The sequence below is a fragment of the Engystomops pustulosus genome, chromosome 7 (genome assembly GCF_040894005.1).
Source record: "Engystomops pustulosus chromosome 7, aEngPut4.maternal, whole genome shotgun sequence".
In the NCBI taxonomy this organism is placed as follows: domain Eukaryota; kingdom Metazoa; phylum Chordata; class Amphibia; order Anura; family Leptodactylidae; genus Engystomops; species Engystomops pustulosus.
The window spans coordinates 164,437,140-164,452,167 of NC_092417.1; the positions used below are offsets into that span (position 1 = coordinate 164,437,140).

At 44.9% G+C, this 15,028-nt stretch overlaps 1 protein-coding gene across 13 annotated transcripts in view; it reads left to right on the forward strand.

Annotated features, from left to right (window-relative positions):
- PPFIBP2 (PPFIA binding protein 2) overlaps positions 1-15,028 on the forward strand; it is a 142,428-nt gene that overhangs the window by 73,529 nt on the left and 53,871 nt on the right. For 12 of the 13 annotated variants that reach the window (XM_072118636.1, XM_072118635.1, XM_072118645.1 and 9 more), the window contains 2 exons: positions 6,622-6,705; positions 10,257-10,370. In XM_072118636.1, coding sequence (XP_071974737.1) covers positions 6,622-6,705; positions 10,257-10,370 — 198 coding nt within the window. Of the gene's footprint in view, positions 1-6,621; positions 6,706-9,953; positions 10,133-10,256; positions 10,371-15,028 lie in introns of those variants that run through there. The other variant, XM_072118646.1, reaches the window with a different exon arrangement.

The following is a 15,028-nucleotide window of genomic DNA, read 5'->3' on the forward strand; positions in this document are numbered from 1 at the left end:
AGGTGCGCCGCATCTGTGCGCATTTCAGGAAGTCCAGCCCAGATGCTGCCACTCTCAGGGCAGCGCAGCGCCGCCTCCAACTGCCCGCTCACCGACTGTTGTGCGACGTGCCCACGAGGTGGAATTCAACACTGACCATGTTATCCAGAGTTTACCAGCAGCGCAGAGCGATTGTAGACTGCCAGATGTCAACTTCCACCAGAACTGGTAGTCAGGTCAGTCAGCTTCCTCAAGTCTACAATGAGGAGTGGACGTGGATGTCTGATATCTGTCAGGTGCTGAGTAACTTTGAGGAGTCAACACAGATGGTCAGTGGCGATGCCGCCATCATCAGCCTCACCATCCCGCTGCTTGGCCTGTTGAAAAACTCTCTGGTCAGCATGAAGTCGGAAGCTTTGCGCTCGTCACAAGAGACAGGGGAAGAATATTCCCTTGTTGATAGCCAAAGCACCCTCAGGTCTGTTTCTCAGCGCATATCGGAGGAGGTGGAGGTGGAGGAGGATGAGGAGGAAGAGGAGGAGAATGTTGGCGAGACACAAGAGGGGACCATTGTTGAGTCCTTCACTGTTCAGCGTGTATGGGCAGAAGAAGAGGAGTTGGAGGATTTGGAGGAGGAGGAAATGGACAGTCAGGCCAGTGAGGGGAGTGAATTCTTACGCGTTGGTACTCTGGCGCATATGGCAGATTTCATGCTAGGCTGCCTATCCCGTGACCCTCGCGTTCAAAGAATTTATTCCAGCACCGATTACTGGGTGTTCACTCTCCTGGACCCACGGTACAAGCAAAATCTTTCCACTCTCATCCCTGCAGAGGAAAGGAGTGTGAGAATGCATGAATACCAGCAGGCCCTGGTGCACAAGCTGAAACAGTATTTCCCTTCTGACAGCGCTAGCGGCAGAGTGCGTAGTTCTGCGGGACAAGTAGCGAGGGAGAGTAGGCGAGCAGGCAGCTTGTCCAGCACTGGCAAGGGTACGCTTTACAAGGCTTTTGCCAGCTTTATGTCACCCCAGCAAGACACTGTCACCTGTCCCCAGTCTCGGCAGAGTAGGGCTGATCTTTACAGAAAGATGGTGAGGGAGTACGTAGCTGACCATACCATCGTCCTAAATGATCACACAGCTCCCTACAACTACTGGGTTTCAAAGCTGGACATGTGGCACGAACTGGCGCTGTACGCCTTGGAGGTTCTTGCCTGCCCTGCCGCTAGCGTCTTGTCCGAGCGGGTTTTCAGTGCAGCTGGTGGCATCATCACCGATAAGCGTACACGCCTGTCGACTGACAGCGCTGACAGGCTGACGCTTATTAAAATGAATAAAGGCTGGATTTCTCAGAATTTCCAATCTCCACCAGGTGAAGGAAGCTCAACCTGAATAATTGATCCACTCCTACTCCTCCTCCTCATTTTCCTCCTTCTCCTCCTCTTTGTACAGTAAAGCAGAGGAAAATGGCTATTTTTTGACAGGGCCCACTGGCTCTTGCTATAGTACTTCATGCATTTAATTTTTCTGGAGGGCCACCTACCCGGTCCTCTGTTTGAAACAATTTTTGTGAGTGCCACATACAGGCACTCAATCTATTCCATTTTTCTGGAGGGCCACCTACCCGGTCCTCTGTTTTAAAAAATTTTTGGGACTGCCACATACAGGCACTCAATCTATTCCATTTTACTGGAGGGCCACCTACCTGCTCCTCTGGTTTGAAAAATGTTTGGGACTGCCACATACAGGCACTCAATCTATTCCATTTTACTGGAGGGCCACCTACCTGCTCCTCTGGTTTGAAAAATGTTTGGGACTGCCACATACAGGCACTCAATCTATTCCATTTTACTGCAGGGCCACCTACCTGCTCCTCTGGTTTGAAACATTTTTGGGACTGCCACATACAGGCACTCAATCTATTCCATTTTACTGGAGGGCCACCTACCTGCTCCTCTGGTTTGAAAAATGTTTGGGACTGCCACATACAGGCACTCAATCTATTCCATTTTACTGGAGGGCCACCTACCTGCTCCTCTGGTTTGAAAAATTTTTGGGACTGCCACATACAGGCACTCAATCTATTCCATTTTACTGCAGGGCCACCTACCTGCTCCTCTGGTTTGAAACATTTTTGGGACTGCCACATACAGGCACTCAATCTATTCCATTTTACTGGAGGGCCACCTACCTGCTCCTCTGGTTTGAAAAATGTTTGGGACTGCCACATACAGGCACTATCCAAATTAAATTGTCTCCATAGCAGCCTCCACACGTTGTCTCCATTGCTACCTCCAAAAGTCGTCCATATAGCTGCCTCCATACATCGTCCCTTTATCAAACGAGGTGTGTCAGGCAGAAATTTGGGTTGTTTTCATGGATTCCACATCAAAGTTGTTAACTTTGTCGCCACCCTGCTGTGTTATCCACAAAATATACTGGCAAACTTTTACCATTTAGGGATATTATTTCAGCGCTTCTTGCGCATCTGTTTACATTCCCCTCACCCGGCATATCCTAAACTTATAAGAACGCTACTACACTTGATCTTATACAAAAGGTTCTTAGAAGTGCTGTTTGGGGAGTAGCCTAGAGACAGGGGCTTGGATTGGCGAAAGCTCGCCTGGCAGCGGAGCGCCAGCTCCATGCGCATCATGCGCTTCTTGCGCATCTGTTTACATTCCCCTCACCCGCCATATCCCAAACTTATAAGAACGCTACTACACTTAACTTGGTGCAGGCTGGGACCGAGTCTGACCCTGGGGCTGGTCATATACTGCCGACGCAGAGAATTGCGGGGCCTACCTCGGTCCAGGTCTCAAAGGCCTACTATACCTCCTCCCACCCCTCCTCCACCTCCTCCTCCTCCGAATTACCATCCGTGGGCATGGCGCCATCAGTCGGTAGCTCTAGGCACAGCAGCAGTGCCGTCGCTAAGCGACAGCAGGCGGTGCTGAAACTGCTGAGCCTAGGCAATAAAAGGCACACCGCCCAAGAGCTATTACAGGGCATTCCACATCAAAGTTGTTAACTTTGTCGCCACCCTGCTGTGTAATCCACAAAATATACTTGCAAACTTTTACCATTTAGGGATATTATTTCAGCGCTTCTTGCGCATCTGTTTACATTCCCCTCACCCGCCATATCCTAAACTTATAAGAACGCTACTACACTTGATCTTATACAAAAGGTTCTTAGAAGTGCTGTTTGGGGAGTAGCCTAGAGACAGGGGCTTGGATTGGCGAAAGCTCGCCTGGCTGCAGAGCGCCAGCTCCATCCCAAGATCCAACTAACATAGTTGCAGCACCTTTAATCTACTACTAGTTCACTGCCTCCATAATAATAATAATAATAATCTTTATTTATATAGCGTCATCATATTCTGTAGCGCTTTACAAATCATAGGAAACAAATACAAATGTAATGTAACAGAGCACAACATTTGTATGGAACAACAGGAGTGAGGTCCCTGCTCGCCAGAGCTTACGGTTTATGAAGATGATGGGGTAACACGAGGTAAAAGAATATTTAATGGTCAAGCCATTCTTCTTAGGGAATAGAAAAAAATATAATAAATGGAATTGCTGTCGCTTGAACCACTCAGCCGTCATCTTATATACCAGGTCCAGGGTGAATGGGACTGCAGAGAAGTCTGGTGCCTGTTGGTTGCTGGATAACAGATGGGAGGACGACACAGGACGGGTTAGTAGAAGAGTTAAAACTTCATGCAGTTAATGAGTGTTATAGGCTTGCCTAAAGAAATGGGTTTTAAGAGCACGTTTGAAACTTTGGAGGTTAGGTATTAGTCTGATAGTCCGGGGCAGAGCATTCCATAGAATTGGTGCAGCTCTAGAGAAGTCTTGGAGACGCGAGTGGGAGGTCCGCACTAGGGTAGAGGTTAATCTAAGATCACTGGCGGATCTAAGAGCACGGGTTGGGCGATAGACTGAGATAAGAGAGGAGAGGTAGGGGGGTGCAGCATTATACAGAGCTTTATGGATGAGGGTTATTATTATTTTAAACTGTATTCGAAAGGAGACTGGCAGCCAGTGCAGCGACTGGCATGAACTGTAAGCATACATGGTCCCCTTATCAAACGAGCTGTGTCAGGCAGAATTTTGGGTTGTTTTCATGGCTTCCATGTTAACTTTGTCGCCACCCTGCTGTGTAATCCACAAAATATACTGGCAAACTTTTATCATGTACCGATATTATTTGAGCGCTTCTTGCTCACCTCCTTTGGTTCCTCTCTGACACCCATTGGTTTGAAGCCTGAGTCCAATTAGGGTATGTCGCCATGCCACTCTCTAGCCTGCCGCTGCTGCCGCTGCCTCTGCATGCCGTCCCCTATAGTGTCAGGGTCAATTATTGGATGTTTTAGATGCTATCTAGCTTCATTCTGTCACTCTGTCATGGCCATGCTGTTGCCCATAATTTTGGCATAATGGTGCGATTAGGCAGCCTCAGAGGCATCCATGCATGCTGCCCCTGCTGTTTCCTGTCCATTTCCGTGGTGTTTCCATCCTTTTCTGAGGTTCCCAGGTGTTTGGCCAAGCTTCCCTGTGCAGAGCCTTGGTCCCCTTGAAAAATGCTCGAGTCTCCCATTGACTTCAATGGGGTTCGTTATTCGAGACGAGCACTCGAGCATCGGGAAAAGTTCGTCTCGAATAACGAGTACCCGAGCATTTTAGTGTTCGCTCATCTCTATTAATAACATCTCTGATCCCCAGCAAGTAATGGGTGAAGGGCCCATTTATTATGCTATGTCTGGAACATGGCCGCCATATTGGATTCCAGACAAAGTTTTTCAATGCAAAAGAGTTAATGTAGCATCAAAGAAGAATCAAACCAGAATTTGTGCTTCCGAACTTATCAACACAGAAATTTGCAACAAAAACTGTAACCGTTCCCTGTGATGCACAGCTATGTGACTGGTGCTGAACACAGAGATGAAGGTGCTGGATCCAATGCTTATAAACCTGCATGAGAATCTATGGATAATCTCTGTGGTAATAATTAGAAGAAAAATTACAGATCTGATTGCGGCAATTGGTTTTGGAAACAATTCTGTTTCCTTGATGATATATGACCACCTTCACTTTGGAAAAACTAGACCTTAATCTAAAATGGCGGTAAACAAGACGGCGGCCATTTTCTGGACACAACCTAAAATATATCCCATCGTCTATTGGGGTATAATATATGAAATTTTCATTTAATTTCTGAATAAAAAGTGGGTCCTGAGATATTTGACTTCAAGTTCAGGAGTGACAACGTACTTGTGTAAGAGGGAACCTTAGGCCCCTGTGAATGTATCATCAGATTGCGTTGGCTCAGCAATATCTGACCTCCGTGTATTGTTTTGATGGATAGGCTGTTGATTTCAGGAATGTCCATATAACCCCATTCCTCAAATTTTGGCCTCAACCATCTGAGTATAAATCACCCACTGCTGAGCCTGAGGACACCACATCATAACAGGCGGGAGGTGCGAAAACAAAAACACGTCGCCCCAGCCGCCAACAATTTAATAGATGAAAGTCATGTAAAGGAGATATCTGAGCAATGTGCTCAGTAGTGCGGTCCAGATGTCCGTCCATACCGGACTAGCCACTTCATGGGCCAAATACTATCCCCGAGCCCACCACAAGCAACGCCCGGGGTATTCCTAGTATGCGGAGCAGACGTATGTCATGGGAAGATCTCTCAGCAAGGATAAAGTCCCTATCCTTGGAATGTCTGACAGGAAAATAAAAACACTCAAGCACATTTCTTTGGTTTCTAAAAAAAGATTCCCCTCCCTTGATATTGTATGTTTTATTTGTTTTGAAAATTTTCCAAAAACTCCCACAGATCCGAGATTGTTTCATCTCATTTTCTTATTGCTTGGCCTTGAGGCCAGTGGCCAATGGAGTCTTTAAGGAAATCTACCATCAATATCAAGTATGATAAACCCAGGACACTTTCTCATAGATCCAGGCACCCTGACTGTGGTAATCTTCTTAAATTTATTTATCTATAGCCTCCTTGCGCTAAAATTGACTTTTAAAATTTTGCTGGGATGTTACCAGAGCTGCTTGTGCTATAGCTTCGCAGGCTGCTACCTTGTTCCCTGCTCCCTCAGCACTTCCTCCTCCCTCTTCCTGAGGTAATTTCACACAGTGTAACAGGCTGTGAAGCTACAGCACAGAGGGGCTCTGGTAACACCCCCAGGAAACCTTGTTGATCATAAGCATATTTTTAAAAGTTGATTTTCAAAGAAATGAGGCCATGGATAAGAAATATAAGAAGATTACCACAGTCACGGTGCCTGGATCTATGAATAAGTGTTTATATGCTGGTTTATCATGATGATTTTGTTGGTAGATAACCTTTAAGGGCCCATCACTGAATCATGAAGGCAATATGAGAGCAAAAAAGTTTGTTGATGGGGGTACGAAACGCGTTGAGGCGGGATCACACCTAGTATATGGACCTAGTTGATAGACAGCCAATACACTAAGGATAGAGCGGTTCTGACTCACCACCAATATGAAATGCTAATGACCTCTCCTACGGAGTAGTGATGGATCCCTTTAATGTATACTGTGTGTATATGACGGCTATATGACTGATAAGTATATTTTTTTCTCCTTTCTTCAAGGTTAATCACACAGTTGCAAATAATGAGACATATCAGGAACGACTGACACGTCTGGAAGGGGACAAAGAATCTCTTATTTTACAGGTAAGCGAGGATGTCATAGGAAATATGGATATACAGGCGGTCCCCTGCTTAAGAACACCTGACTTACAGACAACCCCTAGTTACAAACGGACCTCTGGGATGTTAGTAATTTACTGTACTTTATCCCTGGGCTACAATAAACATCTATAACAGTTATCAATGGTGTCTGTAATGAAGCTTTATTGTTACTCCTGGTTCTTATGAGAATCCAACATTTTTAAAATCCAATTGTCACAGAGGCCAAAAAAGTTCTGACTGGGGTTACAATAATAAAGTATATGGTTCCGATTTACATACAAACTCAACTTAAGAACAAACCTACAGAACCTATCTTGTATGTAACCCGGGGACTGCCTGTACAGAAAAACCTGCCTAAATTTATTTAATCATTTTAACCAAAAATTAAGACATAATTCATTTTAAGTGGTTTGGTGAACTACAACTCCCAGTACATCCACATTCATATGACAGGATTCCAAGGTACAATACAGAGAGGGAACCTAACAAGGTGAACTACAACTCCCAGCATGTTCAGACTCATATTTCAGGCTATCATGAAACAGTACAGAAAGCATACATAACAGGCTGATATTGCGGCTTATGAGATGACAATACAGAGAAGGGCCATAACAAGGTGAACTACAATTCACAGCATGTCCAGGTTGATATAATGGGCACAGAAAGGAGACAGGAGGCATAGAAGGCTGAACTACAATTCCCAGCATTTCCAGGCTCATTATTGGGTTGTCATGCCACAATACAAATAGGGGACATCACCAGATGAACTACAACTCCCAGCATGTCCATTCTCATATTATAGGTTGACAAGGGACATATGGGTTCTTACAAGGTGAACAACAACTCCCAACATTTCCAGGTTGATTTTACGGTTATCAGAGGTCAGCACAAATAGGGGGGTATAACATGGTGGACTACAATTACCAGCATATCCACACCGATGCTTTCAGCTGTGATTCTCTTATTATGGGATGTCACACTTTGGGGTTCATCTTGATGGAGACCATGAGCGACAGCACATATCTATCCCACAACATCCCTTCTGTATGTGCAAAATCTGATTTATAGAATCTATAGGCACAATCCCTCATAGACTCATATATATGGTCAGCTCATTGCCGAGTATAAATAACCTGAAATAGTCTCTGCCCATGTCTCCAGGAGACATAATAGGAATGTATTTGGGCAGGCTCCAAATAGTTAATCACCGGCTTAGTGACTGAAAGCCGGGCTCCACGAAGCTGTAGCTCCAGGCCTCAGCTGTCAAGTAGGCCTGACCGAGCCGCCTGGCCATCGATCAACTCGTAAAAAGAGAAATAGCTTAGATTTCATGAAAATCACTAGAATACCTGGCATGTCTTGTCTTCACGAGAGATTTTTTTTTTTGAGAGAATCGTTTTATAACACTGAATATCTGGTTAGTGTCACAACATCATCTACCATTACCCAAAATGGACTCAATAATGACAAGAGCCATACAAATGTGTCCCAAATAGAGGTTTTGTGGTTGCTTCATTGCAAACTGAAAATGTCCTGTGAGTAGGGGTTCAGATCTTGAGAGGAATCCTGGTGGGCAATGTCGGACTAGCCCACCAGACAACCAGAGGAACTTCCGGTGGACCCAGGTTCTAAGGTAATACTGAACCCAACTGCACAGCAGTAGACAACCTGAGTAGGCATTCAGATCTTGCAAGGATTTCTGGTGGGCAGTGTCGGATTGGCCCAGTAGAGAACCAGATGATCCTATGGTGGACCAAAGCTCTGAGCCAATACTAAACCACACCAATACAGCAGTAGTAGACAACCTGATTAGAGGGTTTCAGATTTTGCGAGGAATGCTGTTGGGCAATGTTGACTGGCCCACCACAGAACCAGAGGATCACTTGGTGGACTCAAGCTCTGAGCCAATACTGGACACTAGAGATACAGAAGTAGACAACCTAAATTGGACGAACATAGGGTCTGCTCAACACTTCCACCATGTGTCCAAGTGCTCTGTGGACAGATGAGCAATGGAGGTGCTGGGGGATCTTTGGATTTCACTGATCCTATGGATAGGTTATCATTATCCCAGAAATGTCCCAGAATACCTTGTTTCATCTAGAGTGACTTTGTTATAACTTTAGTAGGTTTTTTATGTGATCAAACGTGGTCCCAACCCATGCGCAGAAGCTTTGTGGAGCTCTGGTTAAGATGGATAGGAGACAACCTTGAGCTGGAGATCTACATAATCACTTAAGCGATTGGTTACAAGGGTGTATTGACTAATGGAGGGATAGGAAGAAGATAGGAGTCATATGATATAGATGTATAGCCAGATTTTACATTTTTATATATATACGAGTAGTAGCTTCTGGAGGTACAAAGATAGCAGTGGGCCCTGGTACTATGTTAGAAATCACCATTGTTCAAGATGGCTCCTACTGTAGGTGACAAGCCCTGATAGCATGGAGGAGGATCTCAGACTTCGTGTCACAATGTGTATAGAGGAGTCTAAGGTTGGAGGCCATTTTGTAAAAAGGCCATTGTAACCACCAAATTAAGTTGTTTTTTGTTGTATCTATTGGGTGCAGTATTGAGTTAGAGCTTGGGCCTAACGGAGGATCCTCTGATTCTCTGGTGGGCCAGTCTGATACTGATTATAACTATGTGTTATACATTTCTATGGTGGACTAGAGGGTCACTTTAAGTCCAAGAGAGAAGAATTGCTGCAGATAATCAAAACCAGTGCCACACTTTGGTACCCGTCAGTAGAAAGAGCCTATAGTAGTAACACTAGATGTTCTGCAGAACAGCTGTGCCGCCCAAAACAACCTGCCTCTAACCATGCAGGGGTATCTGTCAGAGCAGCATTCCCGCTATAATACAATAATAGCACTGTGACCTTGCCAAGTGTAACACACCGAACGCCTGGCCGTACAATAAGTGAGAACCTCATCCAAAGAAGATGATTTCAACCCATAGAAATTCTCTGGCTTATGAGCAGCCTCCTGGCACTGACTTGTCTCAGAGCCCTTATATACGGTATATCGAATTGACAATTTAATACGCGTCAATAAATATTTTTTCTTCTGCTCTTGTGTTTTTCCGAGCTCGTGTAGAAACTTGCAGAGTTGGGAAACTTCTCCCGCCGTGCGCAGTAAGTGCTTAAACATGCCCGGCACACGTTACACGCTGGTTAGGGATAGGTAAGGCTCTCTGCTCCGCTTGTCAGACGTAAGACAATCGCTCTGCTCCCAGGAGAAAGGCTTGATTTTTTTTTCCACATAAAGCAGAGTGTTGAAAGAGCCCGAGCCGTTCTCTCGGCCGAGATTTCTTCATTGCTGTAAGAAAACAGGGTTGTGAAACTGAGCGTGGAGAAGGAAGCCGTGCCTGGTCTTCTCGCATACGAAATATCAGAATTGCAGCGGTAAGAGCGGGGCGTCTTAAGACTCACAACGGGAAGTGTCTTCCCCTCTGCTTTTGTTTTTTTGCAGTCTTGACAAGGCTTACGCTGTCTTCCTTGTGTAACGTTCATGTCCTTGCTCTCGTAGGTCAGTGTCCTGACTGATCAGGTGGAGGCCCAAGGAGACAAGATCCGGGATCTGGAATCTTGTGTGGAAGAACATCATCTGAAACTTAATGCTACCGAGGAAATGCTCCAGCAGGTAAGACACGAGTATTGGAGGCGAGTTAGTAGGAGACAAGTGCGTTGTTGTTGTTGTGGTGGAGGACTATAGCTGAGACCTTGATGTTGTGTCCTGTAGGCCTGGTCCTTCTTTACACACCACACAGTTTCTGATGTTACTGAGTTGTGTCTGCACTTAGCACAATCACTGTCTATTAAGTCCATTGCCCACAGGCGAATTCAATCCGTGAAACTCACTCCATGCGCTTGCAGGATTTCTGGTACCAAACCTCATATCACTGAACTAAACGGACCTACCGAGTTCAGTTCATGGACTTGAGGTTCGATCGAGGAAATCCTGCAAGTTGCACGGAATGACCTTCTCTGACCAAATTTGTTGGTGGGCGACGGCTTTAGGCAAACAGCAGGTTACGTGTATTAACTGTGGATATTCTGGAGTGTAATACTGTACTGTAGCATTAAGGTGAACGTGAAAGCTACAAAGTAATGCATACAGTAAAAATGTTGTGCTATGCGAAAAAGAAATGACTAGCATGTCAGTTATCTTTAGCAGCTTTGCACACTTTTGTGAGCGTTCTTTTGAAATGAAAGTCATGGGCAAGTGAAATCCACAAGAAAATTGTTGTAGTAATGCAGATTTCGTGCAGATTTTTTTTCTGGAAATGATGTAAGATCACAGGTTAAAAATCCTTGTTACATACACACTGTACACAGTTAGCCTTAGACTACACATGAAGTACTGCCACAACAAAGCTCACAAGTTGGACAATTTCACATGTTCTGGATGCAGGGCCGGCATTAGCATTGGGCAAACTTGGGCAAGTGCCGGGGGCCCAGAGCTGCTGGGAGGGGGGCCCACATAAGGAATCCATAGGGTTGAGGGGGGCTGTATCTACTGAAACCATAGGGGGTGCAGGAGCTTAAAATAAAATAACCTGAGGGGTCTATTTGGTAAGATAAGACAGTGAATATTTTAGGGAACAGGAGACTGTTTTAGTTTCAGAATTTTTAATGCTGCCATGTAAGTTCACTGCAAAGGGGCCTACTGAGGTTCTGTCACCCAGGGGTCTACAGCAACCCTAAGCCGTCCTTGTCTGGATGTATTTCCCAAACTTAAAGGACATCTACCACCAGGATGAAGGATTGTAAACCCAGCACACTGACCTACTGGTGGGTGCCCATCTGGCAGGATCTGCTCTTCTTTAAGCTTCCCATGCCCTTGTTTTTAAGTAAAAAGGCTTTTAAAATTATTAAAATGAGGGACTCCATTAACACCTATAGAGTCTGGAGACCCTTGGCTTATTTGCATAATTTTAAAAGCCTTTTTTTAAAAAAAAAACCAGGACATAAGCAAAAAGAAGAGCGGATCCTGCCAGAGGGGGGCACCCACCAGTATGTCAGTGTGCTTGGTTTACAATCCTTCATCCTGGTGGTAGATTTCCACAGTACAAGGAACAATAGCAGATACAAATTTTCTGGGACCCAACGTCTATTAACCCTGGGGAATAGACACTAATTGCCTCCAAATTGGTGTGTTGAAGTCTATGCCCATCGAAGGAGACCTCAAGTACCCCAGTGGGTCATCCTGACTGTGGATAGTAGTCCGCAGACTCCTACTATTGTAGAAGATATTGAGTCTTGCTTCCAAAATGGGGTTTGGATCTGGGTGAGGGTTATGGAAGAGCAATCCCAAAATAAGTGAGGTTCAAGGGTAACTAGAACCTAGACCTAAAACCTGTCTGGGCTCTAACACCTAAACCTCTTTAGGCTACTATCTATTAACCTCAACCCCTGTAATTATTCTGTTTGTCTAAAACAGGATTTATTGGAACGGAGTTGCTACCCTCATCATGCATCATAGGCAATTATCCTTCCTGCTAAGCGTATAGCAAGTCAGGTTTCATCGTGATTGTTGTATTGACAGTAAGATCAAAACTATAAAACGCCCATAGGTTCCTATTGTTTACAGTATAGGTGACAAATGTCTGAAAATCCCACCAATCCATGAGAACGTGGGTCCGACTAAAGCAATGGTCATACTTTACAGCTGCTTCATTCAATCTCTATGAGCATACAGGTCTCGTCTGTCTTCATTAGGCCTTATAGGCTTTCAGCAAGGTATATCAGTGGTTTCCTATGAATGGGTGGGACATGGCACCATCCGAAACGCGTCAACTTTTTGTTATTGTGGACACCATTTTGTTGTTACTTTTATCGATATGGAATAAAGCTTCAATGTTTTTACACGGACTCGCTGGAGAGCCCCCATTTTTGATGTCTTCATGATACTCACCTGAAGCAACACTTTTCCTCCACTCAATGGGGCACATTTACTAAGGGTCCACGGACGGCGATTCCGTCAGGTTTTTCTGCATATTTCCGTTTTGCACCGAATTGCCCCGGGTTTTTGGCGCACGCGATCAGGGGGGGGCATGTCCGTCGGACAACCCGACGGATTCGGAAAAACCGTGGAATTTAAAAAACAAAATGTGTCGCAAGATCACTCACTCATATGCACCAGGAAGAAGAAGGTGAACTCCAGCGGACCTCGGCGCGGAAGCGACACCTGCAGGAAATTGGACGCACGACCTTAGTGAATCGCGCCGGAAACAAATCCTCATCGGACAATGCACCACGGCATCGCGACAGGACCAGGTAAGTAAATCTGCCCCAATGTCTTCTCTACCTTCAGCCCATGCAATTTTCTTCATCCGATGATCTGTATCCATGTTTTCCGTTTTTCTAACTTTGCATGCTGGTCTTCTTTATGGGGACATGACACCTCGTGATGGATACTCGTGATGAATGTACAGCAACATTTTTGGGTTCCTCAAGATTCTAAACCCTTGAAGAGGTTGGACCAAGGTTGCTTGTTTCCCCTATCCAGATCGGTAGGGCTCCGAAAGCTGGGATCACCGCTGATCAAGAGAACAGACCCCCAAACCAGTGACGAGAGTGTAAGCAAGTACTGGTATAAGAAAAGAAATACTACAAGTACATCAGAGAAAAAGTTAAAAAGAAGCAATGAACTTGCTCAACTGGTTCCACGTGCTCCAAGCCACGCTGCGTATCCAAACACCTCCTACAGACAAGAGCAAGCAGTGTGTACATCCAACCGAGCAGAACCAGTCATGGCTTCTATATGTATAACATATAGTTATTGTTCCACTTTAACCCTTTGATCCCACAGCTGTTCTTCCCATCTTATTGGTAAATGTCTAGGAAAACATGCCGCTTTCCTGGTAATTGTTATGGCTGCCTGGGGGGGGATGAGTGGATGCGGTGGTTGCTCCCCTCTGAAAGGCTTCCATTGTGCGCCATGTAAAGGATGATTGAACTCTCTGTCATTGTAGGTGCCAGAAGATGAGTCTTTTAGTGTAATCCCATCGAGAATTATTTATGCGTTTATTGCTGCAGGTCTGTTTTGAGCGTGTAAGTCTTTTAAGCGTGACAATGATGGGCTTTGTAACAACGTCGTTGCCTGACTGTTTGATAGATACAGCTCCGTCAAGTCTCAAGTTCTTCTTTCACTAGAACCAGAGAGCTAGAAATCCTTGATGAATAAGACAGGATTTATGGGTGAAAAAGCCATAAAATGGGGAGGATTATTAGGAGCCTAAGTGACACTTATAGGCCTGGAACACGATGGATAAAGTTGTTCTACATAGTAATTCCACGTAGATAATAATAGACAATAAGTATACAAGAATTGGGCAAACCCACAGGAAGTTCTCTTGGTGGGGCCATCAATGGGATCACATGTGGCTTTGTTCCTCCTGTGTAGTCTACAGCATTGGGGGGATTATGATATAACTTGGTAAAAGTTAGACTTCTTCTTGGAGAAGACCACCCCATGAATCCAGACCAGCTTTCCTGTGACAGGTTTTAAATTGTACCTTACTGTAAATGGCGTGTTCTAGCAGAAGACTATCCCACTAGAAGAACTTTCCACAGAAATTTTGCAATTTTGGGTGGTCGCCTCCATGATATTGCTTGAGAAGAACTCAACACAAGACTACAGCATAAGGGGACGGACATGATAGTAAAGCCTGGTAAAAGTTGAAACATCTTCAATGGACCACCCCCAAATCCAGACCACTTTTCAATGTCATTTTGGGTGGTCTACAGAAGAACGCAAGCCAGCTAAAAAATTACATTCATACTTATAGCTAGGACCACCAGGGTCAGAGTGACCCACCAGTTGGTGGAAGCATTGGCTATGATATGGACAAGGGCACAAAAGTTTAGTAGAAGACAACCCTATATATTATGGCCTCTACTTTCAGAAGACCCACCTTCTAGAAGACCACTTTTCAATGTAATTTTGGGTGGTTGTCTCTTATATAACTGGAGAAGAACACAAACCAGATAACCTCACCATTATATATCACATGCATACTTTCTAGCTTGGATCACCTGGGTCAAAGTGGCCCACCACCAGAAGGAACAATGGCTATGACATGGATCTCAAAAGTTAAGCAGAAGATGACCCTAAATGGGGGAGGCCAATTTCTTGTCACTCATTATTTCTCATGAGGTTCAGAACTATGCTCTCAAACTCTATAACTACTGTTGTACTCAACAGTGGCATCAAGGGTGGGACATTATTTGACCCAAAACTGGAAAGAACGCAAGATTGAGAGTTTCCACCATAATACATTAGAGCTATAGTTTTAG